Source organism: Oncorhynchus tshawytscha, linkage group LG16 (assembly GCF_018296145.1).
Source record: "Oncorhynchus tshawytscha isolate Ot180627B linkage group LG16, Otsh_v2.0, whole genome shotgun sequence".
NCBI classification, from domain to species: domain Eukaryota; kingdom Metazoa; phylum Chordata; class Actinopteri; order Salmoniformes; family Salmonidae; genus Oncorhynchus; species Oncorhynchus tshawytscha.
The window spans coordinates 49,935,919-49,960,921 of NC_056444.1; the positions used below are offsets into that span (position 1 = coordinate 49,935,919).

Here is a 25,003-nt window from a genome sequence, read left to right on the forward strand (position 1 = left end):
ATTGAGGATCCTAATAAATACTAATAGGTACTAAGGGGCAGGCAGAGACTCGTTCAGGAATCTGCATCACCACATTTTGCTTATGCATGAACTAACGTTAGCTATAACATAACTACAATTGCCTGTTGATCACGATTCCGCTCGGTTGTACCCAAGGTACAATTCTGGATAGGGGTGTTCCATGGTGGGTTGCTCGTTGAGGAAGTGGAATGAGCGCACACAAACAAGTTGTTTGGTGGCTTCTTCAGATTAAAGCCCTCAGCCATTGTGTCTTGTCAACTTCAGTCACAAGCATCTTGTGAAAAGAAAACCAAGGTGGGCATGAACATTTTTCCGTAGCCTGTGGCTTGTGGTTGAAACATTCCTGTCTTGACCACTCCTGTAGTTTCTTCCGGGAATTGTTGCACCCACGAACTGCACAGGTAGTTCCAGAAAACCCTGTGGTTATAGCTAGCTAGTCGCGGCTAACTCTGACGCTAGTAGCTTAATAGCTTACGTTAGCGAACTTTAATGAAATAAATCTACAATCACACTTGTTCACTAACACTTATACTTGGCTTTTATACTGTATAAATTGACCTCTTCTAACAAAAAATTTCAAATGCTGGGAAAGTAGCTGAAGTAAAGTAAAGTTTGCCGCTGGCGCGCTGCAGTAAAGTAAAGCAGAAGTCGAATCCATTACTTCCTTATAGCAGTGGTGGGCAATCTTTTCTGTGTGGGTGCAGGCTTTTGCTCCAGCCAAAACAAAAACACAACTAGATGTATAGTGTTCATCAACAAATGAGCTGTGTTACTGTTATGGCTACATCAAATGCCTGCACCCACACTAGTCTTAGAGAGAGAGTCACTGCAAAGAGAGATGTCAGGGGTCATCTGTCGTTACTGGTGTAATAGTTTCCATCGACAAACTTAATAGGTGTGAGTTTTTATGGCGGCCTGTAATCTGTACTTCTATTAGGGGCTAAATGATCATTGATATACAGGGACTTATGTATTGTCCTCTGAACTGTGACTGTCAATGTTGTTGTTTTAGATGAACGATGCCATGGGTTCTGAGCTACCCTGGGTCTACTTCGTCAGTCTGGTCATCTTCGGTTCCTTCTTTGTTCTTAACCTGGTTCTGGGAGTGTTAAGCGGGTAAGATATCCGAGCATTGCTAACACATACACGTACGCACCCACACACATGGAGGGAAAATGTTTCTGTGTGTGTGTGTGTGTGTGTGTGTGTGTGTGTGTGTGTGTGTGTGTGTGTGTGTATGTGTGTGTGTGCGTGCGCGTGTGTGTGTCGGTCCACAGAGAGTTCTCCAAGGAGAGAGAGAAGGCCAAGGCTCGTGGGGACTTCCAGAAGCTGAGAGAGAAGCAGCAGCTGGAGGAGGATCTGAAGGGCTACCTGGACTGGATCACTCAGGCCGAGGATATCGACCCTGAGAATGACGAGGAGGGGGACGAGGAGGGGGGCAAACGCAATCGTGAGTCGCCTACCTCGGCACTCCCTTCACATCACATTCCCACCTCTTCCCCTCTACCCTGCAAGGGGCACCTGTGGTTCAGAGACAGGGACAAAGGTCTAGTTTTGAAATCCACATGGCTCTGACAATTGGATTTCCTTTGACATAAAAGTGAGGTAACAGTGCTAATCTTCCCTATTCAAGGTGGAGCCCAGAGAGAGAAGAGTTTAGCTTTAAATGGTGGGATGTTGAGAATGTGTTTCTATACGGCAAAATGAATGCATGTCCAGCATTGGCATTCTGCTGCTGCGGTCTTGTTCCATGCTGTTGCTTTTATTTTTTGTCCCTGTGGTTATCATCTAAGACTATTGTGTTAGATCAGTGGTAAATATACATATTTAACACTACAGTAGCCTGTAGGTTTTTGAGTCTTTGCAGTAATGAATGTTGGTTCCCTGTTGGTTCTACCACCTGTTCCTGAGAAAATTATGAACGTGAATGTTGTGTCTGCTGCTCCAGCCATCCCCCCCCCACACACACACACACCAGTGGCGGTCAGTGCCGTTTATGATGAGGGAGGACGATTATTTTTTTCACGAGCATGGCCTTATTTCTATTACAGCATATTGGAGGACTGTCGTTTAGATTTCATTCACCCAGTGCAATGTAACATAGATAGGTTTAGGCCACTACGTGATACTCAAATGTTCCCCTATACCCATCATGAGGTTGTTACAACCTAGCCTATGAATGAAAGTTTACAACGTAGCTGCTAACAGGTCGAGAGAAAATGTCATGGTGACAGACAGTGACACATTCAATACCGCCTTGCATACTCTTGCCTGCATCTAGCTGATCTAGGGTGTAATCATTAGTCCAACAGTTGCAATAGCCAGCTAGCTAACATAGCATCCCTCTCTTTGAACCGGGTGTTTTGAGTAGGCTAAACTAGCTATGTGCATTCGCTAGCTAAGTTAAACTGAAAGTGAAAAAAAATTACAATCTCTCTTGCTCTCTTGCTTCTTAATTTTTGAAGAAATTAATTTGTTCAAAACTGTTCAACTATTGTCTTTGTCTCTATTTGAGTCAACCACTCACCACATTTTATGCACTGCAGTTCTAGCTAGCTGTAGCTTATGCTTTCAGTACTAGATTAATTGTCTGATCCTTTGATTGGGTGGACAACATGTCAGTTGATGCTGCAAGAGCTCTGATAGGTTGGAGAACAGCCTCCGGAAGATGTCATAATTACTTTGTAAGTCTATGGAAGGGGGTGAGAACCAAGAGCCTCCCAGGTTTTGTATTGAAGTCAATGTACCAAGAGGAGGACGGAAGCTAACTGTCTTCCGGCTACACAATGGTGCTACCCTACAGAGTGCTGTTGAGGCTACTGTAGACCTTCCTTCCAAAAAGTGTGATTGAATCAATTATTTGGTGACGTGAATACATCATTTCTATAGTTTTATCTAAAAAGGATAACTTTTTAAATGTTTTACCATTTTTATGAAATTCACTGAGGAGGATGGTCCTCCCCTTCCTACTCTGAGGAGCCTCCACTGACACACACTTATTGTCAGCCCCTGCCTGTGTGCTCAATCTGTGCAGTGCAGGGTAGTCAATGGCAGGATTGATGATGATATTACTTTTATGTGAAAGAAAGAGAGAGTAATCCAAAACCTTTTTATTTAAGTATGACGCGTGGTGGGAGGAGACGACACAGCACTTCCTGTTTGAATGAGACACTCACTGGGCATAGATATTGTTACAGACAGACAGACGGACAGTGTGTGTGTGCGCGCGTGTGTGCATGCGTGTTTCAATGTTGAGCGAGAGAGAGAGCGGCTCTAATTGAGATATCAGTCTCATCTGGGCCATTATTAAAAGACATAATAGGCACATCAGACATGTTATCGTTGTTCTGTTTTTGTCATTGTTCTGCCCCCCCCCCCACACACACACAATGCATGACTCATCTATTCCCAGATGTCCATCTTTAGTGCTGATATAATTCAGTGAGTATTCTGCTGAGGCTCAGAGAGATAGAGATATATTTGATCTGTCATTAGCTATAATGCCTGGTGGAGATATGTTTGATCTGTCATTAGCTATAATGCCTGGTGGAGATATGTTTGATCTGTAATAAATTCTAAAGCCTGTGAGATCTAGAGAGTTAGACTAAAGCATGCCAGTAGGTTTGAGTGCCTCATTGGCCATCGACTGTATTAGCAGCACACTCACTCTCTCACTATTGGCCTGTACATGGTCACTACATGATGTACTGTTTCTTATCGAGTGTGCGTGGGACATCAGTTAACCTGGTGGCTATTCCAAACAAAATAACAGGAAATACTGCCACAGTGTCCAGTGTCTTATCATGATCAGGATAACCCAATCAAACTCTGTCCTCAATAATTGTAGGTTCATGCTTGAACACTTCATGTCAGAGGGCGTATGTATACGTGGTCAGTAGCAGTGTTGCACATGCTTTAGTTTACACCCAGTGGGAAGTATGTTAGTCTGTGATTTCTGAATGGGTTTTCTTGGCAAAGATCACTCAGTTGTAGAATCACTTGAGGCCTCGAGGTGTCTGTGTGAGGTCTGGGAAAAGAGAGAGATGAGTGTTTGGAACAACCCCCCTCACTGTGTTAGACTGTTGGCTCTCTCTATGTCACTTGTCTGTGTCTGGTGTCTAGCTGCCGTGCTGCATACATGGAGTGTTCGGCATTGAGTCAAACTATGTGTGACCCAGCCGATACTAATCAATGTCCTTCTTCCTCTTCTCTACCTTTACTCTTCAACGGCTTTATTACTCATTCTTCTTCTGTCCTGTCTTCTAGTTCTTGGCTTCTTTTCTCTTTCATCTCTTCTGTCTTCCTTAGTGCTCCTCTAGTCTCTTCTTAATGTGCTGATATTCTGTGGTGGATGTCTATTGTCTATTGTTCCCTCTTCTTCGCTGGTGACTCGCTGTGCCCTCTGCTGTCTGAATGCATGTACTGCGTGCATTTTAAACACCAAGGGGTGACACTGGCTGAGCTCATGGAGAAGAAGAAAGGGAAGTTTGGCTGGTTCAGCCAATCCACAGAGTCACATGGTAAATTGTGCTGTGTGTGTGTGTGTTTTGCCCTCCCTCATTTCCTTGCTTGTGCTTTGCTACTGGCTTGATGTATGCTCCTCCATTTTTTTGAGTTCAATCATCTTTACTCACTCAGCCTCTTCGTTAGATCTTGTTCTCATTTTGTCCCGAGTCTTTGATAAAGTAGTGAGTGAGTGGGTGGATTTGTGGATTAAACATCAGAAGTACATGAGAGACAACCAGCAGGTTTTAGGCTTCTAGAGGTTACGAGAGGCCATGTGCATGTTGTAGCCTAGAATTCTCTAGAAATGGACCAAAGGTGAATAATGTATGTATTGTCTGCAGAATACATTGATATGTTGACTATGGAAAGGGTATGCATATTTGTAAATCGGTCAACAGAGATAGATTGCAATGTAAACATCCATTGTGTGGTCATTTCGATGTCATTCATTGTCATTATTGTTTTCTTCCATTTCTGTGCGTTGTGGTTTGGATTTTTCCTTTCGATGTTCTGTGGAGTATTTTTGAACCTTGTACTTGAGCATATGGTTTTTACAGCATCTGCACAGAGCCACTAGTATAATGTTTTGAGCCTCTTTAGAAACCACACTATTGTCATCCCATTCACATAGTAAACAACATGGATGATCTGTGCAGGTGCTGCACTGTCTGCCTCTGAATCAGCCCTGACTGTCATTGACAGTCCTCAAAGAGCCCTGTGCTTAATCATGAGGCTTTGAAATCATGACATGGTTACTAGATTTAAGCCATAGAACCGAAAGCACTCGCCCATAAGGGTTCTTTAGGTCTGAAACTCAGAGCCATCGTTCGATTGGATCTCACCTTACTTCCTGTGTTTGTGTGATGTCACAGCAAGCGTGCCTGCCAGCGAGACCGAGTCTGTGAACACTGACAACCCCAATGGAGAGGACGATAAGGCTAACTGCTGTGGACCACACTGGTGAGTCTGTCCGTCTGTCAAGGTTCAAGATTCCTTCATGCCTGGATCGACTATTAGCTTGAAAAGCTACTGTAATACGTCATTCATGCAAATGGGTATTAACAATATGATTCTTCATTTTCCCAGTCAAAAAATTACTAAATCAAAGTACAGGTCAGTTCTCTGTCAGTACTATGTGTCATGAATTTTCTTTGCATGGTCCTGGCATTGTGGAGACTCATCGTTACGCGCTTGTGTCCCCCCTCACACACACACTCCGTTCCCCCTGATCAGTCACTGCACTCCTGCCCATGTCCTCTTCATCATCACCACATTCTCATCATCACAATCACTATATCTCTGCCTTTTGTTTAGTCTGTGACACTTAGATTTGAGATCTTCTGTCTTAACAAGCATAATTTCATTACAGTTCACAATTAACCTGTGCAAGAAATCCTGTGTGGACATAACACCACTTCCTAGTTCGAGTCAGATTGTGACATAATTTCCTCTCCCTTGCAGTCGGCGATGGCGTCACTGGAACCGGTTCTGCCGCAGGAAGTGTCGTGCTGCCGTGAAGTCTGTGTCTTTCTATTGGCTGGTGATCATCCTGGTGTTTCTGAACACGCTCACCATCTCGTCAGAGCACTACAACCAGCCTGACTGGCTCACGGAAGTACAGGGTGGGTAGAGGGTCAAAATGCTATTTCCCAATTACATACCCTCAGCATAATATGCACTTTACAGTGCCCTTTGCAGGAACCCAGTATACATCCTATGCTCTGTATGAATCGTACAATCTGCAACGTTATTGTACTACAGTGTCCTTGATAATCCGACGATATCCGTGACATAGCCAATAAAATGTTTGTGATTTTAAAACCAGATACTGTATATCTGCAGCATATTGTAACCCTTCCTACCAGATCCCCTATAGCAATGATCTTTGTAACTGGAACGTGTTGTACTGCAATGTCTACATGCTGATGTCCGCTGCTCTCCAGATGTGGCCAACAAGGTTCTGCTGGCTTTGTTCACGTGTGAGATGCTGGTGAAGATGTACAGTCTGGGCCTGCAGGCCTACTTCGTGTCCCTGTTCAACCGCTTCGACTGCTTCGTGGTGTGCGGCGGCATCGTGGAGACCATCCTGGTGGAGCTGGCCGTCATGTCTCCTCTGGGCATCTCTGTGTTCCGTTGTGTCCGCCTGCTACGCATCTTCAAGGTCACACGGTGAGACTGGGAGAGGCTGGACATAGACTGATGTTGTGGAGGTGTATTATGGGTAAAATGTTTGCCTCTGTGATACTTTCACCTTGTATCTTGTTCTTTACTCACTGGTTTGATTTGTCATATACTGTTGGAAGAATGTATTTCGGTGTCTAGGTTTGTGTGTGCATGTGTGTGTTTGTGTGTTGTGCATTCATCTTAACCTCTCTAGGGTACGTGGGTCGATAGCGTCCCACCTCGTCAACAGCCAGTGAAACTGCAGGGCGCCAAATTCAAAACAACAGAAATCCCATAATTAAAATTCCTCAAACATACAAGTATTTTACACAATTTTAAAGACTTGTTGTAAATCCAGCCACAGTGTCCGATTTCAAAAAGGCTTTACGACGAAAGCAAACAAAAAGATTGTTATGTGAGTGCCAATTCACAGAATAAAACAGCCATTTTTCCAGCCAAAGAGAGGATTCACAAAATGCAGAAATATAGATTAAATTAATCACTAACCTTTGATGATCTTCATCAGATGACACTCATAGGACTTCATGTTACACAATACATGCATGTTTTGTTCGGTAAAGGTCATATTTATATCCAAAAATCTGAGTTTACATTGGCTCGTTGTGGTCAGAAATGCATTGTCTCAAACAAACATCCGGTGAAAGTGCAGAGAGCCACATAAAATGACAGAAATACTCATCATAAACATTGATAAACTATACAAGTGTTTTCATAGAAATATAGATAAACTTCTCCTTAATGCAACCGCTGTGTCAGATTTCAAAAACGCTTTACGGCAAAAGCACACTTTGTGATTATGTTAGAAACGCATACAGCCATTTTCCAGCCAAGGAGTGTCACAAAAGTCAGAAATAGCATTAAAATTAATCACATACCTTTGATGATCTTCATCTGGTGGTACTCCCAGGTCTCCATGTTAGACAATAAATGTTCGCTTTGTTTGATAATGTCCCTCTTTATGAGCAAAAACCTCCTTTTTGTTCGCACGTTTTGTCCAGTAATCCGAATGCAGAAGGCACTAATTCCAGGACGAAAAGTTTTTTTTAAAGTACAATAAAAGTTAGTAGAAACATGCCAAACGATGTTTAAAATCAATCCACCGGTTGTTTTTGTCATAAATAATCAATAATATTTCAACTGGACAAAAGCTTCGTCAATAGGAAAGGAGAAACAAGAAAGGCGTGTTCATGATCAGGGCACATGGCTGATGAATGGAAATTTCCACTGGTCACTGATTGAAAGTGCTATATCTCCCTAATTTTTCAGAGTAAAAGCCTGAAACAATGCCTAAAGACTGGTTACATGTAGAGGAAGGTACAGAGCTCATGAACTGGGTCCTAAGTCTTTGTATGGTGGATAGGCTTTCAATGGAAAAACACCCTTTCAAAATAATAGTACTTCCTGGTTGGAGTTTCCTCAGTTTTTCGCCTGCCATATCAGTTCTGTTATACTCACAGACATAATTTTTTTACCGTTTTGGAAACTTTAGAGTGTTTTCTATCCACATCTACTAATTATATGCATATCCTATATTCTGGGACTGAGTAGCAGACAGTTTCATTTGGGCATGCTTTTCATCCAAAACTTCCGAATGCTGCCCCCTACCCTAGTGAAGTTAACCCTCTCTCGCTCTCTCTCTATGCCCTTTAGCCACTGGGCATCTCTCAGTAACCTGGTGGCGTCGCTGCTCAACTCCATGAAGTCCATCGCTTCCCTGCTGCTCCTGCTCTTCCTCTTCATCATCATCTTCTCCCTGTTGGGCATGCAGCTCTTCGGCGGCAAGTTCAACTTCGACGAGACGATAACCAAGAGGAGCACCTTCGACAACTTCCCCCAGGCACTACTCACAGTGTTTCAGGTAGGCCGCCTCTACCCGCCTCTCTGACAGTGATTATTGACCTATTGACGTTGTGATGACGTTGCGATTCTGTTGCGATGACGTTGCAATAACGTTGTGACGACGTTGAGATAATGTTGTGATATGACGTTGTGATAACATTGTGATGACATGTAAGTAATAACATTGTAGTAATGTCGGGATGACGTTGTGATGACTTGTAATAATAACATTGTAATAATGTTGTGATGGGATGACATTGTGACGACATTGCGTTACCCTGTTGTGCGACTCAGATCCTGACAGGCGAGGATTGGAACGCTGTGATGTATGATGGCATCATGGCGTACGGTGGACCCTTCTCATCGGGCATGGTCGTCAGCATCTACTTCATCATACTCTTCGTCTGCGGAAACTGTATCCTGTTTCTAACACATGGATTCCACTGCCTGTAGCTGTCTAGAGTTTAGATCAAGGTTATCCGCTGGTTCTAGAGAGCCACAATATGTGCAGGCGTTTGTTTCGCCCCAGCACTAACTCACCTGACTCAGCTAGTCATGAGTTACTCTTCATGAGTACATGGTTTGTTGAATCAATTACGCTAGTCCTGAGCTGGAACAAAACCCTGCACACATTGCAGGCCCACAGGACCAGGAGTGAAGAACAGTGCATTACATTGAAACGTTAGGTGAACGTTGTAGCTCTGTTGCCCTTAAGTCCTGTGTGTAATCAGACATCCTGCTGAACGTCTTCTTGGCCATTGCCGTTGACAACCTGGCAGACGCAGAGAGCCTGAACACAGCCCAGAAGGAGGAAGAGGAGGAGAAGGAGAGGAAGAAGAGTTCCAGGTAATGCCAATACTGTCTGACTGATAGGATATAGTGTTGTGGTTTTGTTTTTCCTCCGTACCTGACATTTGATTTGATTTGACATGGAGGTTGTCTTCTGTTTGGGGTCATTTTCTTCAGAAGTGACACAGACAAGACAGAGGATCTGAAACCTGAAGGCCAGGATGGGGAGATCAAGGTAATCACTTCTAGTTTCAGAGATTAGAAAGTCAGAGGAGAGCAATCCATAACCACACAGAGGCACCATTAGATAACAAATTGTGCTGGTAATCCTTGGATATTTATTCACGTCTGCATTTTTAGCAACTTAGAATGCTACGGTGAGGTTAAACCATGTGTCATTCATAACAGTACTGATACGGTTCTGACATGTCATTTGTGTCTGCATGGGTGTAGCTTCCATTGGAGGAGGAAGTGGAAGAGGAGAAGGAGCCGTATCCCACTCCAGATACTCCAGGTAAACACTTCTGGTCTGAGGTCAGTGTCCTAGCTTTGGTGCTGTAGCTTCTGTGCCCTGACACTGCTTTGTCTCCGATCCTGGGTATCCCCAGTAGGTGACGATGACGACGACGACGATGAGCTCCCGGAGGTTCCGATTGGGCCACGTCCTCAGAGGCTGTCAGACCTCAGCGTCAAGGAGAAGACTCCGCCCATCCCTGAGGGCAGCGCTTTCTTCATCTTCAGCAACACTAACCTGTGAGTAGGCCTCAGTTCAAAACATGGGATATTATGCAAACACACGCACACTGACTTTTTTGCATACAGTCCCAACAGATCCATAGATGATGCTATCTCAATTGCTCTCCACACTGCCCTCACCCACCTAGATAACAGTAATACCTATGTGAGAATGCTGTTCATAGACTACAGCTCAGCATTCAACACCCTTCGTCCCCTCAAGCACCAAGTCACCAAGCTTTAGTACTGTGGGTCTGAACAGCTCCCTCTGCAACTGGATCCTGGACTTCCTTACGGGCCGACCCCAGGTGGTGAGGGTAGGCTACATCACCTCCTCCACGCTGACTTTCAACACAGGGGCCCCACAGGGGTGTGTGCATAGTCCTCTCCTGTACGCCTTGTTCACCCACAACTGCATGGCCAGGCATGACTCCAACCCAATCATCATGTTTACTGACGACACGACGGTGGTAGGACAGATGACCGTTGATGATGTGTCAGCCTACAGGGAGGAAGTCAGTGACCTGGCAGTGTGGTGCCAGAGCAACAACTTCTCCCTCAATGTCAGTAAGACCAAGGAGCTGATCGTGGACCACAGGAAACAGGGGCGTGAGCACGCCCCCATCCACATCGACAGAGCTGCAGTAGAGCAGGTTGAGAGCTTCAAGTTCCTCTCTGTCCAAATCAATAAAGACTTAAAATGCTCCAAACACATGTGCACAGTTGTGAAGAAGGCACAACAATGCCTCTTCTCCCTCAGGAGATTAGAAAGAGTTTGGCATTGGCCCTCAAATCCTCAAAGTTCTACAGCTGCACCATTGAGAGCATTTCGACTGGCTGCATCCCTGCCTGGTGTGGCAATAGCACTGCCCTCGATCACATGGCGCTACAGAGGGTGGAGTGGACAGCCCAGTGCATCATTTGGGCCGAGCTCCCTACCATCCAGGACATTTATATCGGGCGGTGTGGTAGAAAGGCTCGGAAAATCGTTAAAGACTCCAACCACCCAAGCCATAGACTATTCTCTCTACTTCCGTACGGCAAGCCGTACCGGTGCGTCAAGTCTGGCACCAACAGGCTCTTGAACGGCTTCTATCAATACGATTGATAAATAGCTAAGAAAATAGCTACACGGACTATCTGAGTTAAACTTGTATATTTATTGACCTAGTTTTGTTTTTACACAGACTCACATTGCCCTACACACTCACTCACTCCATCTGCTCAATCACATATAATATGCACATACATTTATATTCATACCTTGTATATTTATTGACCTAGTTTTGTCTTTACGCACACTCTACACACCCACACCCCCACTCACATACAAGCTGCTTCTACTCTGTTTATCTTCTATCCTGTTTCCTAGTCCCCTTAACCCTATACATATCTACCTCCATCACTCCAGTATCCCTGCACATTGTAAATATGGTATTGAACTGAGCCTGTATATAGTATGGTATTGAACTGACCCGGTATATAGTATGTTATTGAACTGACCCTGTATATAGTATGGTATTGAACTGACCCGGTATATAGTATGGTATTGAACTGAGCCTGTAAAGAGTATGGTATTGAACTGACCCTGTATATAGTAAGGTATTGAACTGACCCTGTATATAGTATGGTATTGAACTGACCCGGTATATAGTATGGTATTGAACTGACCCGGTATATAGTATGGTATTGAACTGACACACACACACACACACACACACGCACACACACTCACAAATAATGTGTCATTTCATGGCTTTCTTTCTCAGGGTCCGGGTGGCCTGCCACAAGCTGACCAACCACCACATCTTCACCAACCTCATCCTGGTCTTCATCATGCTGAGCTCTGTGTCTCTGGCTGCTGAGGACCCCATACGCAACTTCTCCGCACGCAACATCGTATGTAGGCTGCAGCAGCAGCCTTTTCTCGGACATTCAAAATAACATTTAAAGCTGCAATATGTAACTTTTTGGGCGACCCGACCAAATGTACATATAAATGTGAGTTATAGATCTGCCATTTTCATTGAAAGCAAGCATAAGAAGAGGTCGATCTGTTCTATGTGCGCTATTTCTATGCTTCCCGTTCTTAAGCTACGCTTTTGCATCGTTTACTTCCGGGTTTTGTACACCAGCTTCAAACAGCTGAAAAAAACAATATTTTTGGTAATTGAAAATATATTTCTTAGCGGTTTAGATGGTAATTAGGCAAACTATTAGAACCAACCAGGAAATGGCGGGGCCAATTCTGCATATTGCACCTTTAATAGCACCAAGATGATGCCTACTTCCATGATAGTAATTTTACAGTAATTTTACAGTAATTACATTAAGATCATGTTTAATGGTGATATGGAATATCCATGTTAAAAACAAAACTTGAACGGTTGATGCATTCTGAAGTTGTTGATGTCATGTGGTGATGCCTTGGCCTCCTGTTAAACTTTCACATTGCCTTTTGCAGATACTTGGTTATTTTGACTATGCTTTCACGGCAATCTTTACTGTTGAGATCCTGTTGAAGGTAAATGCTTTCCCCCTGTGTGTGTGTGTGCTGTGCTCTACTGCTTGTGTGGTAACACTCCAACCTTCTCGTTGCTTTCCAGATCCTAGGCTATGCAGATTATGTCTTCACTAGTATGTTTACCTTTGAGATCCTGTTGAAGGTAACCTGGTTTCTATGACAACCATAGCCTTGCTGCACTCCCCTGTCTACTGTACGTTGCCTGCTTGTACTTTGTCTGTCAGCAACCATCACGGCACCTCTTTTTAATCACAAACGGACCTGAAGCTCAATAGAGAGCATCAGTTGTTATCCGATGAGTTGTTATTATTTTAATTTGGAGCCAAAAGAGGGGGGCAATATATATATTTTTTGAGAGTAGCATGATCCACTGCATTCTTATTGGGTCCAGTTTAAACTGCACCTTGTAAAGATGAGGGCTCATGGTAGGTCACCTCTTTGTGAATCTCCACCATAGAGATTCCTACCCTGGTTGCCAGATCTGTTTCTCCTTTAGCCAACAAGTTCTGAGTTTGGCCTGAACTAAAGCATAAACAGATCTGGCATCCGCATCCTATTGGTATGATGTTGCCATCCCATCCCCCTCGAGTACTTCCACAGAATGTGCATGAAACCACGACACACATGAATGACTCTGAAGCAATTTGACTACTCTTTTGAATGTAACCTTACCCACCCCCCACCCCTCCCCAGTTTGAGCGATCTTTGCAGTTTGAGCGATCTTTGTTATAATCTTTATAGGAAATGAATAGCAATATCTCTGAAATAATGTGTCCAATGTCAGAACAGTTCTCATTTGTCTATGTTTTAAATGTTGTTGCCTGTGTGCTGTCGTGTGTGTGTGTGTGTGTGTGTGTGTGTGTGTGTGTGTGTGTGTGTGTGTGTGTGTGTGTGTGTGTGTGTGTGTGTAAGAGAGAGAAGATGTGCAGGTGTCGACGATTGTCTGATGTGCAATTAAATGTGTGCTTTGTTATGTCTGAGTTTCTGTAGAAACCCATTTGTCTGGCATTGATTATCACATTGAAAAGCATGCGTAGGAGTTTCAGTAAGAGTGGAACTAGATCTGTGTGTAGGTGGACGTGTTTCACTATACTTGTGTGGACCAGAAGTCCCCACAAGAGTGTCCCCACAAGGAAAAAGGCTATTTCTAGGGGATTTAGGGTTAAAGTTCAAATTAGTGGGAGGGTTAGGATTAGGGTTAATGGGAATCAATTGTTTGTCCCCACAAGGTTTGACAAACAAGACGGTGTGTGTTTGTCTGCCCACGTCTATGTCATCTACAGTTATGGCTAAAGCTGTTGTGTCTAGTAAGGGACAGCCCAGTGTATAAGTTCAGGATATCTGATGCCAGTATCTCTGTGCTCTCCAGATGACAGCGTTTGGGGCTTTCCTCCATAAAGGAGCCTTCTGCAGGAACTACTTCAACCTGCTGGACCTACTGGTGGTGGGAGTCTCTCTGGTGTCCTTCGGCATTCAGTACGTAACCAATCCATCCCTCCAACAATCAAGCAACCAACCAATGTGGCCATAACTGTCTCTGTTTGGTGTTCAGGTCATCCGCCATCTCTGTGGTGAAGATCCTGCGTGTGCTGAGGGTGCTGCGGCCCCTGAGGGCCATCAACAGAGCCAAGGGCCTCAAGGTGAGACAGGGGTCCAGTTGGCCACAGTGGAACAACTGTTTAACAACGCATCCAGAGAAAAACAGTTCTAACTAGCACACTTCCACAAAGGAACCGGACGCTGAAATCTCCTGCAAATCATCATGCTAAGGGTAGAGGGTTCAATGAGGTTAATTCCTGCCTTAATTCTCTCTCGTCTCCTCTGTTTTTGACCCCTGACCCTGCAGCATGTGGTCCAGTGTGTATTTGTGGCCATCAGGACCATTGGTAATATCATGATCGTCACCACGCTGCTACAGTTCATGTTCGCCTGCATAGGAGTGCAGCTCTTCAAGGTACCTACCTCCATTGCAGTATGACGGAATGAGCATTGTGTGTGTGCAATTCATTATACAGTTGAAGTCGGAAGTTTACATACACCTTAGCCAAATACATTTAAACTCAGTTTTTCACAATTCCTGGCATTTAATCCTAGTAAAAATTCCCTGTCTTAGGTCAGTTAGGATCACCACTTTATTTAAAGAATGTGAAATGTCAGAGAGAATGATTTATTTCAGCTTTTATTTATTTCGTCACATTCCCAGTGGGTCAGAAGTTTACATACACTCAATTAGTATTTGGTAGCATTGCCTTGAAATTGTTTAACTTGGGTCAAACGTTTCGGGTAGCCTTCCACAAGCTTCCCACAATAAGTTGGGTGAATTTTGGCCCATTCCTCCTGACAGAGCTGGTGTAACTGAGTCAGGTTTGTAGGCCTCCTTGCTCGCACACACTTTTTCAGTTCTGCCCACAAATGTTCTATAGGATTGAGGTCAGGGCTTTGTGATGGCCACTCCAATACCTTGACTTTGTTGTCCTTAAGCCATTGTGCCACAACTGTGGAAGTATGCTTGGGGTTATTGTCCATTTGGAAGACCCATTTGCGACCAAGCTTTAAGTTCCTGACTGATGTCTTGAGATGTTGCTTCAATATATCCACATAATTATCCTACCTCATGATGCCATCTATTTTCTGTAGTGCACCAGTCCCTCCTGCAGCAAAGCACCCCCACAACAAGATGCTGCCACCCCCGTGCTTCACGGTTGGAATAGTGTTCCTCGGCTTGCAAGCCTCCCCTTTTTCCTCCAAACATAACAATGGTCATTATGGCCAAACAGTTCTATTTCATCAGACCAGAGGACATTTCTTCAAAAAGTACGATCTTTGTCCCCATGTGCAGTTGCAGATTGTAGTCTGGCTTTTTTATGCCGGTTTTGGAGCAGTGGTTTCGTCCTTGCTGAGTGGTCTTTCAGGTTATGTTGATATAGGACTCGTTTTACTGTGGATATAGATACTTCACAAGGTCCTTTGTTGTTGTTCTGGGATTTATTTGCACTTTTCACACCAAAGTACGTTCATCTCTAGGAGACAGAAAGCGTCTTCTTCCTGAGCGGTATGACGGCTGCGTGGTCCCATGGTGTTTATACTTGCGTACTATTGATTGTACAGCTGAATGTGGTACCTTCAGGCGTTTTGAAATTGCTCCCAAGGATGAACCTGACCTGTGGAGGTCTACATATTTTTTTTGACATCTTGGCTAATTTCTTTTGATTTTCCCATGATGTCAAACAAAGAGGCACTGAATTTGAAGGTAGGCCTTGAAATACATCCACAGGTACATCTCCAATTGACTGAAATGATGTCAATTAGCCTATCAGAAGCTTCTAAAGCCATGACATCATTTTCAGGAATTTTCCAAGCTGTTTAGTGTTTGTCGATTTCTAACCCACTGGAATTAATGATACAGTGAATTATAAGTGAAATAATCTGGCCGTAAACAATTGTTGGAAAAATGACTTGTGTCATGTACAAAGTAGATGTCCTAACCGACTTGCCAAAATTATAGTTTGTTAACAAGAAATATGTGGAGTGGTTGAAAAACACTTAGGTTGGAGTAAATAAAACTTGTATGAAAACTTCCGACTTCAACTGTATGTGTGTGATAGAATAGCAGCTGTTGATGTTCTGTTCTCTCGCTCAGGGCAAGTTCTATCGCTGCACAGACGAGGCAAAGTCCAGCCCGGATGAATGCAAGTGAGTTGGATTGCGCTCCATTTTTTCCTCCTTGCGCAATGCTGGATACAATTGTAAGCTTACCATTGTGCGTGTGCATATGTCTGTATGCTAATGTGTCACACAGATATGTCAATCTGTGTGTAAAAGTGTAACTTTTTCTTCTCTCCTCGCGTAGAGGCACATACATTCTGTATAAGGATGGCGACACAGTGTTGCCTGCGGTCAGGGAGAGGATCTGGTACAACAGTGACTTCAACTTTGACAACGTCCTCATGGCTATGATGGCTCTGTTCACCGTCTCTACATTTGAAGGCTGGCCTGCGTAAGAGCCTCTCACAGATACGCACACGCACACACACGCAGCAAAAGCGTACGTGAACATACACACGCCTACGTATGCGTGTCCAGACGTTCATTTTGACGACGCGTCTCACTGATTAGTGTGCGTTTGTTTCTGTGGCTCAGTCTGCTGTACAAGGCCATCGACTCCAACAGAGAGAATATGGGTCCCATCTACAACTACCGCGTGGAGATCTCCATCTTCTTCATCATCTACATCATCATCATCGCCTTCTTCATGATGAACATCTTTGTCGGTTTCGTCATCGTCACCTTCCAGGAGCAGGGAGAGAAAGAGTACAAGAACTGTGAGCTGGACAAAAACCAGGTAAGAGCCTTTGTGTGTGTGTGTGTGTGTGTGTGTGTGTGTGTGTGTGTGTGTGTGGTGTGTTTGATTAACTCTGTGTTCTCTCTACCCTCTCTAGCGTCAGTGTGTAGAGTATGCTCTGAAGGCTCGTCCACTGCGGAGGTACATCCCTAAGAACCCCTACCAGTATAAGTTCTGGTATGTGGTTAACTCCACTGGCTTTGAGTACGTCATGTTCGTTCTCATCATCCTCAACACACTGTGTTTGGCGATCCAGGTGAGTCCCAACTGCCAGCCCTTTATAGACCTAAATAGGCCTCTATGGCCCTCTATAGCCCTATATAACCCTCTATGGCCCTCTACAGCCCTCTATAGCTCTAAGTATCCCTCTATAGCTCTGTATAGCCCTCTATGGCCCTATATGGCCCTCTATAGCCCTACATTGCCCTCTATGGCCCTCTATATGCCTTGATAGCCCTATATAGCCCGCTATAGATCTAAATAGCCCTATATAGCCCTCTATAGCTCTAAACAACCCTATAAAGCCCTCTATAGCTCTAAACAGCCCTATAAAGCCCTCTATAGCTCTAAATAGCCCTCTATATGCCTATAAAGGCCTCTATAGCTCTAAATAGCCCTCTATATGCCTATATAGCCCTCTATATGCCTATATAGCCCTCTATAGCTCTAAATAGCCCTCTATAGCTCTAAATAGCCCTATATAGTCCTCTATCGCTCTAAATAGCTTTCTATATGCCTATATAGCCCTCTATAGCTCTAAACAGCCCTATAAAGCCCTCTATAGCTCTAAATAGCCCTCTGTAGCCCTCTATATGCCTATATTGCCCTCTATAGCTCTAAATAGCCCTATATAGCCCCCTATAGCTCTAAATAGCCCTCTGTAGCCCTCTATGCTTATATAACCCTCTATAGCTCTAAATAGCCCTCTGTAGCCCTCTATATGCCTATATTGCCCTCTATAGCTCTAAATAGCCCTATATAGCCCCCTATAGCTCTAAATAGCCCTCTGTAGCCCTCTATGCTTATATAACCCTATATAGCTCTAAATAGCCCTCTATAGCTCTAAATAGCCCCTTATAGCCCCCTATAGCCTTCTATAGCCCTCTATATGCCTATATAGCCCCCTATAGACCTCTATATGCCTATATAGCCCTCTATAGCTCTAAATAGCCCTCTATAGCTCTAAATAGCCCTATATAGCCCTCTATAGCTCTAAATAGCCCTCTGTAGTCCTCTATAGGCCTATATAGCCCTCTGTAGCCCTATATAGCCCCTTTAGTATTCTATAGCCCTCCATATGCCTATATAGCCCTCTATAGCTCTAAATAGCCCTCTATATGCCTATATAGCCCTCTATAGCTCTAAATCACCCTCTATAGCTCTAAATAGCCCTATGTAGCCCTCTATAGCTCTAAATAGCCCCCTATAGCCCTCTATGTGCCTATATAGCCCCATATAGCCCTCTATATGCCTGTATAGCCCCCTATAGACCTCTATATGCCTATTTAGCCCTCTATAGCTCTAAATAGACCACTATAGCTCTAAATAGCCCTATATAGCCCTCTATAGCTCTGAATAGCCCTCTGTAGCCGTCTATAGCCGTCTATAGCATTCTATAGCCCTCTATATGCCTATATATCCCTCTATAGCTCTAAATAGCCCTCTATATGCCTATTTAGCCCTCTATAGCTCTATATAGCCCTCTGTGGCCCTCTATAGGCCTATTTAGCCCTCTATAGCCCCCGTAGCCTTCTATAGCCCTCTCTCTGTTCTTTCTCTGTGTCTCTGTGCCTGGGTCTATTTCTCTGTCCCAATATGTGTATCTGTGTCTGAGTCTATTTCTCTGTCCCTCTGTGTCGGGGTCTATTTCTCTGTCCCTCTGTGTCTCTCTGTGTTCTGTGACACTTTGTCAGACTCGTTAACTCATATATATATATATATATATATATATATATATACACTGCTCAAAAAAATAAAGGGAACACTTAAACAACACAACACTTCTGTGAAATCAAACTGTCCACTTAGGAAGCAACACTGATTGACAATAAATTTCACATGCTGTTGTGCTAATGGAATAGACAACAGGTGGAAATTATAGGCAATTAGCAAGACACCCCCAATAAAGGAGTGGTTCTGCAGGTGGCAACCACAGACCACTTCTCAGTTCCTATGCTTCCTGGCTGATGTTTTGGTCACTTTTGAATGCTGGCGGTGCTTTCACTCTAGTGGTAGCATGAGACGGAGTCTACAACCCACACAAGTGGCTCAGGTAGTGCAGCTCATCCAGGATGGCACATCAATGCGAGCTGTGGCAAGAAGGTTTGCTGTGTTTGTCAGCGTAGTGTCCAGAGCATGGAGGCGCTACCAGGAGACAGGCCAGTACATCAGGAGACGTGGAGGAGGCCGTAGGAGGGCAACAACCCAGCAGCAGGACCGCTACCTCCACCTTTGTGCAAGGAGGAGCAGGAGGAGCACTGCCATAGCCCTGCAAAATGACCCCCAGCAGGCCAAAAATGTGCATGTGTCTGCTCAAACGGTCAGAAACAGACTCCATGAGGGTGGTATGAGGGCCTGACTTCCACAGGTGGGGGTTGTGCTTACAGCCCAACACCGTGCAGGACATTTGGCATTTGCCAGAGAACACCAAGATTGGCAAATTTGCCACTGGCGCCCTGTGCTCTTCACAGATGAAAGCAGGTTCACACTGAGCACGTGACAGACGTGACAGAGTCTGGAGACGCCGTGGAGAACGTTCTGCTGCCTGCAACATCCTCCAGCATGACCGGTTTGGCGGTGGGTCAGTCATGGTGTGCGGTGGCATTTCTTTGGGGGGACGCACAGCCCTCCATGTGCTCGCCAGAGGTAGCCTGACTGCCATTAGGTACCGAGATGAGATCCTCAGACCCCTTGTGAGACCATATGCTGGTGCGGTTGGCCCTGGGTTCCTACTTATGCAAGACAATGCTAGACCTCATGTGACTGGAGTGTGTCAGCAGTTCCTGCAAGAGGAAGGCATTGATGCTATGGACTGGCCCGCCCGTTCCCCAGACCTGAATCCAATTGAGCACATCTGGGACATCATGTCTTGCTCCATCCACCAACGCCACGATGCACCACAGACTGTCCAGAAGTTGGCGGATGCTTTAGTCCAGGTCTGGGAGGAGATCCCTCAGGAGACCATCCGCGACCTCATCAGGAGCATGCCCAGGCGTTGTAGGGAGGTCATACAGGCACGTGGAGGCCACACACACTACTGAGCCTCATTTTGACTTGTTTTAAGGACATTACATCAAAGTTGGATCAGCCTGTAGTGTGGTTTTCCACTTTAATTTTGAGTGTCACTCCAAATCCAGACCTCCATGGGTTGATAAATTTGATTTCCATTGATCATTTTTGTTTGATTTTGTTGTCAGCACATTCAACTATGTAAAGAAAAAAGTAGTTAATAAGAATATTTCATTCATTCAGATCTAGGATGTGTTATTTTAGTGTTCCCTTTATTTTTTTGAGCAGTGTGTATATATATGTCTGTACCTCAGTCCCATCTCATCATCCTTCTTTCTGCTTTTCAATGCACCTTTCTCTCTCATCTTCCGACCCCCTCTCTCTCTCTCTCCCTCTCTCTCCATTTCCTCAGCACTATGGCCAGTCCCACCTGTTCAACTACGCCATGGACGTCCTCAACATGGTCTTCACTGGCGTCTTCACCGTAGAGATGATCCTCAAACTGATTGCCTTCAGACCCAGGGTGAGTCAGTCAGACCCAGGGTGCCTCTCAGCTTGCATCATAGACCAGTTAACTCACCCCTCTCACTCCTCTCACTCCTCTCATCCCCCTGTCTTTCTGTCAAGCATTTCCCCCTGTAGTACTGACCTTAACACCCCCCCTCCCCCGCTCACCCTTTCCCTCTCTACCTCTTACCCTCCACTGACCCTCCTACCCCTCTCCCTACCTCCCCCTGCGGTGCGCTCTGTACCCTGGCCTGTAGGGGTATTTTGGAGACGCCTGGAACGTCTTCGATGCCCTGGTGGTGATTGGCAGCGTAGTTGACATCATTCTCAGTCAGGTAGATGTGAGTATTGTAATAGACCTGCCCTCCTCTCTGCCTCCTCTCTTCCTTCCTTCCTTCCTTCCTTCCTTGCCTCCCTCACCTTTTTCTAGAATCACTCCTCACTCTGTTGGCTCCTTGGCCTAGTGTTGAACCTCTTTCAGGGCTGGTCACCCATAGGTCTTGATCAGGGTTCCCCAGCTAGCGTCACGGCCCACGGATGGTTTTATTTGCCCCCCTCCCATGTTCTCTGAGCAATAAAAACTAAATTTATTTGTATTTATTTTTTTGACATCTTCATTTTTGGACTTAAAATATAATAAAACCACCAGGAAATCAACTCCAAGTGATTGGTTTGAAATGATTATGTTTTAGTCAAATATTATATCTGTTTGGGCTTCTTGCGGACAATTTGCAGTCTACAAATGATTTGTAAATATGTTCCGGGCCACCCAACCGTCCGCTCAAGAAAAAAAACACCCCACGGCTGAATTTAGGAGATGATCCCTGGTCAGGACTGGTGTTGGGTCTAGGTCTATGGTGGCCAGTTACTCAGCACTGTGTCGGCACTGTGTCAGTGAGAAACGTGTAATATCTTATAGAGGGTTGTAGAGGGTTCATAACAGATCACAGTCAGAAGAACTTCATTCACTGTTTCATATGTATCAGTTGGGCTACTTAGAGGCATGCGCGACAGAAGCCTGCTGAGGGGAGGGCGGGCTCATAACAATGGCTGGAATGGAGTTTACGGAATGGTATCAAACGCATGTGTTTGATGTGTTTCGATATCATTCTATTAATTCCATCCCAGCCATTACTACGAGCCCGTCCTCCCCGGTTAAGGTGCCTCCGCTTTGTATTCTCACAGACAAGTGCCACTCAGACGCTTTTTCTACTTGTTGCCCGTATTCTTTCATGTCTTAACTCATTTGTATTTTCACATATCTCTATCCTTCTCGTTCTCTCTTTCTGCTTCTGTGTCTCTTTCTCTCTCTCTCTCTCTCTCTCTGTCCTCTTCTCTTTGTGTCCGTGGACTGGCGCTAACAGCACTATTTCGCCGATGCATGGAACACGTTTGATGCCTTAATTGTTGTCGGTAGCGTCGTTGACATTGCAATCACTGAGATCAATGTAAGTAGCCATCTTCACGCCACTTGTCCCGCAGCACTATTGGAGGGAATGCCTTGCAACAACGTCAGGGTTGCATTCCAGATCTCAACATTTTTTCACGTCCCAGACATGTTCATTGACTATGCTCTTGATAAAGGTGTTGCTCTATCTAGCTGTTTAGTAGCAGTGATAACCATGAATGCAACCCTATGATCCTTGGAGATCAAAATGTGATATGGGATGTCTATAAATGTGCTGACAACAGATTTGTACGATTTTATAATGATAGGACAGTTTTGAAACACAAAAAAGATACAAATAAACTTATATTTGAAAAAAAATGACTAAATATTAAGAGTACAGATTATTGTATGGGACAGTATATAACAGTTGAGAAATGTAATTAAATTGAGTAAATGTATTGCTTGGTTTCTTTTCATTTTGATATGAGGGATGAAAATGTAATACGTTTTTTTTAATGTAAAAATCTAAAAGTACCGATTTGAAGGTTGTCATTTAGATTTGGGGTGTGGTGGGTTCGCCAGAAATTCAAATTCCGCTGAAGAAGTTTGAATACCGCAGCTATGAGGGTTATTGCAATGCCTCCCTCCAATATGTTATCTAGATTAGTGATCCATGCTTGGTGCTGTTCTGTGACTGTGTGTCATCATGAAGTTTGTGTGGCTTTGTCTTTTGTTCTGTTTGGAACACAAATCTCAACACACACACTGCCTTACACACGTACACAAAAAAACACAGTGTCTTACCTACATGGTAAGTAAGCTAAGTGACCCTATATTATTCTATTAGTTATGTTAGTCATCTTGTAACATACTCTCATAAATGTGTTTCTTCACCTGTGTAGAATTGAATGGCCCGTTTTATGTACCGAACGTGCCACCGTGGTCATACTGTGCTTAAGCTCTTGTGATTCTGCTTTGCGTGAGAGGCAAAGATGATGGTGTCCCGTCAATACTGATGCTTACTGTAACATGTCTGTTATGGATGTTTTCTGATTCCCGCGCTGTATTAAAGAAGTTACAATCATATTGTTGCTGGGTTGATTCAATCGACGATGAAGAAATGTAATGACATTGTGAAGCAGTTAAGTCATTACGCCAATGACAATGACTCATGGATGACATCAGTGATGTGAGTGATGAAGGTAGTCAAGTTGTTAGTGGTTAACCCAGACTTTTTGGTCTCAAGGCCCTGCCAGTGGTGAAGGTGATTGTGGAGCCAGGGGTAAGAATCCCCTCCCACTACCCCTCTCTTCCTCATCGTCGTCGTCGTCATCGTCTCAGCACAGAGCTGTTTCTGTTGTCAGTCATGTCGTCACGTTCGTTTGGAATGAAATATGTTCTGAATGATATTCGTTCATGAGGATTTTTGTCTTGCCTGTTTTGTGGCCCGGTACCATGGACAAGATCTGTTTTGTGGCCCGGTACCATGGACAAGATCTGTTTTGTGGCCCGGTACCATGGACAAGATCAGTTCTGATTTGGGATCTTGTTTGTGTTGATGGTCGTCTTTTGTTGTGTCCCTTTGTTCACGTTTAACCTGGGATCGCGTAGATGCTGTGGTTTTGCTTGTGTCTCAAGCGGTCATCCAACGAAGCGTGTGTCTGGGCATTCCCGCCGAGTCTGGAGACACGTCCCTGTATGACTCCTAGGAGTGGGGACACTTGTATGTATGTGTATGTATGTATGTATGTGGCTGTGTATGCATTGCTTTCACACAAGTCGAGGACTGTTGCATGTTCCTCTACCTGAATGCGTACGCACATGCACTGATGTGCGCACACACACACACACACACACACACAAACCTGCGTGTTGATCTCTGGCCTGCTCCTAGCTGTTAAAGCAGCACCATAAGTCCTATGGAGGTTCCACCTCCTGTCTCTCTCTCTCTGTCTCAGAACACAGAGGACAGCGCTCGCATCTCCATCACATTCTTCCGCTTGTTCAGAGTCATGCGATTGGTCAAGCTGCTCAGCAGAGGGGAGGGCATCCGAACGCTCCTGTGGACCTTCATCAAGTCCTTCCAGGTGAGAGAATAATCCACTCGGGGTTGACAGCGGAGTCATATGGGTCCGACTGTAACCGTACAGGTGAAGGTGCACCCTTCTCTTCCTGAGTCTGAACACACTCCTGAAATGGTCTTTCTCTCTCTTTGCATTCATTCCCAGGCTCTTCCCTATGTTGCCCTCCTGATAGCCATGCTATTCTTCATCTACGCTGTTATCGGCATGCAGGTAACTGGCAAACATTTCTCTTTTGAGTTGGCATTACTTATCTCCGGGACTTGTTTCTTCCTAACACACTGTTTGTTTCAGGTGTTTGGAAAGATTGCCATGGTAGACGGCACACAGATAAACCACAACAACAACTTCCAGACCTTTCCTCAAGCTGTCCTGATGCTCTTCAGGTGTGTGTGTGTGTGTGCGTGTGTGACTTGTTTGTGTATTATGCGTCATCATATTGCGGTGCGCTAGGGACAAGTTTGGTGTCCGATCAAACGCACGCGTGTGCGGTTATGGACGGTGAATAGTTGTGCTAGTGTTGGGGTTATAATATGACTTGAATGTTCTCAGGTGTGCTACAGGCGAGGTGTGGCAGGAGATCATGCTGGCATGTCTGCCAGGGAAGCTGTGTGACTCCGAGTCAGACTACAACCCCGGAGAGGAGAGAACCTGTGGAAGCGGACTCGCCATCATCTACTTCATCAGCTTCTACATGCTCTGCGCCTTCCTGGTACACACAGCATGTAGACACACACACACAAAGTCTTGTACAGCTAACCTTGTGGGGACACACAATTCAGTCCCATTCAAAATCCTATTTTCACTAACCTTAACCCTAACCCATACTCTTACCCTAACCCAAAAACCTAACCTTG

General features: G+C 44.7%; 1 protein-coding gene across 13 annotated transcripts in view; it reads left to right on the forward strand.

Annotated features, from left to right (window-relative positions):
• LOC112215828 (voltage-dependent L-type calcium channel subunit alpha-1D-like) overlaps positions 1-25,003 on the forward strand; it is a 98,980-nt gene that overhangs the window by 59,689 nt on the left and 14,288 nt on the right. For 3 of the 13 annotated variants that reach the window (XM_042299283.1, XM_042299284.1, XM_042299274.1), the window contains exons 8-34: positions 1,034-1,137; positions 1,299-1,471; positions 5,400-5,487; positions 5,614-5,640; positions 5,989-6,149; positions 6,471-6,696; positions 8,362-8,569; positions 8,845-8,965; positions 9,282-9,396; positions 9,517-9,574; positions 9,793-9,853; positions 9,948-10,092; positions 11,844-11,973; positions 12,539-12,598; positions 13,968-14,074; positions 14,151-14,238; positions 14,445-14,552; positions 16,239-16,291; positions 16,449-16,595; positions 16,739-16,940; positions 17,038-17,196; positions 20,581-20,691; positions 20,933-21,016; positions 24,024-24,152; positions 24,294-24,359; positions 24,441-24,532; positions 24,699-24,858. In XM_042299283.1, the coding sequence (XP_042155217.1) occupies positions 1,034-1,137; positions 1,299-1,471; positions 5,400-5,487; positions 5,614-5,640; positions 5,989-6,149; positions 6,471-6,696; positions 8,362-8,569; positions 8,845-8,965; positions 9,282-9,396; positions 9,517-9,574; positions 9,793-9,853; positions 9,948-10,092; positions 11,844-11,973; positions 12,539-12,598; positions 13,968-14,074; positions 14,151-14,238; positions 14,445-14,552; positions 16,239-16,291; positions 16,449-16,595; positions 16,739-16,940; positions 17,038-17,196; positions 20,581-20,691; positions 20,933-21,016; positions 24,024-24,152; positions 24,294-24,359; positions 24,441-24,532; positions 24,699-24,858 (3,183 nt within the window). Of the gene's footprint in view, positions 1-1,033; positions 1,138-1,298; positions 1,472-5,399; positions 5,488-5,613; positions 5,641-5,988; positions 6,150-6,470; positions 6,697-8,361; positions 8,570-8,844; positions 8,966-9,281; positions 9,397-9,516; positions 9,575-9,792; positions 9,854-9,947; positions 10,093-11,843; positions 11,974-12,538; positions 12,599-12,680; positions 12,741-13,967; positions 14,075-14,150; positions 14,239-14,444; positions 14,553-16,238; positions 16,292-16,448; positions 16,596-16,738; positions 16,941-17,037; positions 17,197-20,580; positions 20,692-20,932; positions 21,017-22,039; positions 22,124-24,023; positions 24,153-24,293; positions 24,360-24,440; positions 24,533-24,698; positions 24,859-25,003 lie in introns of all 13 variants that reach the window. The other 10 variants (XM_042299279.1, XM_042299277.1, XM_042299280.1 and 7 more) reach the window with 10 other exon arrangements.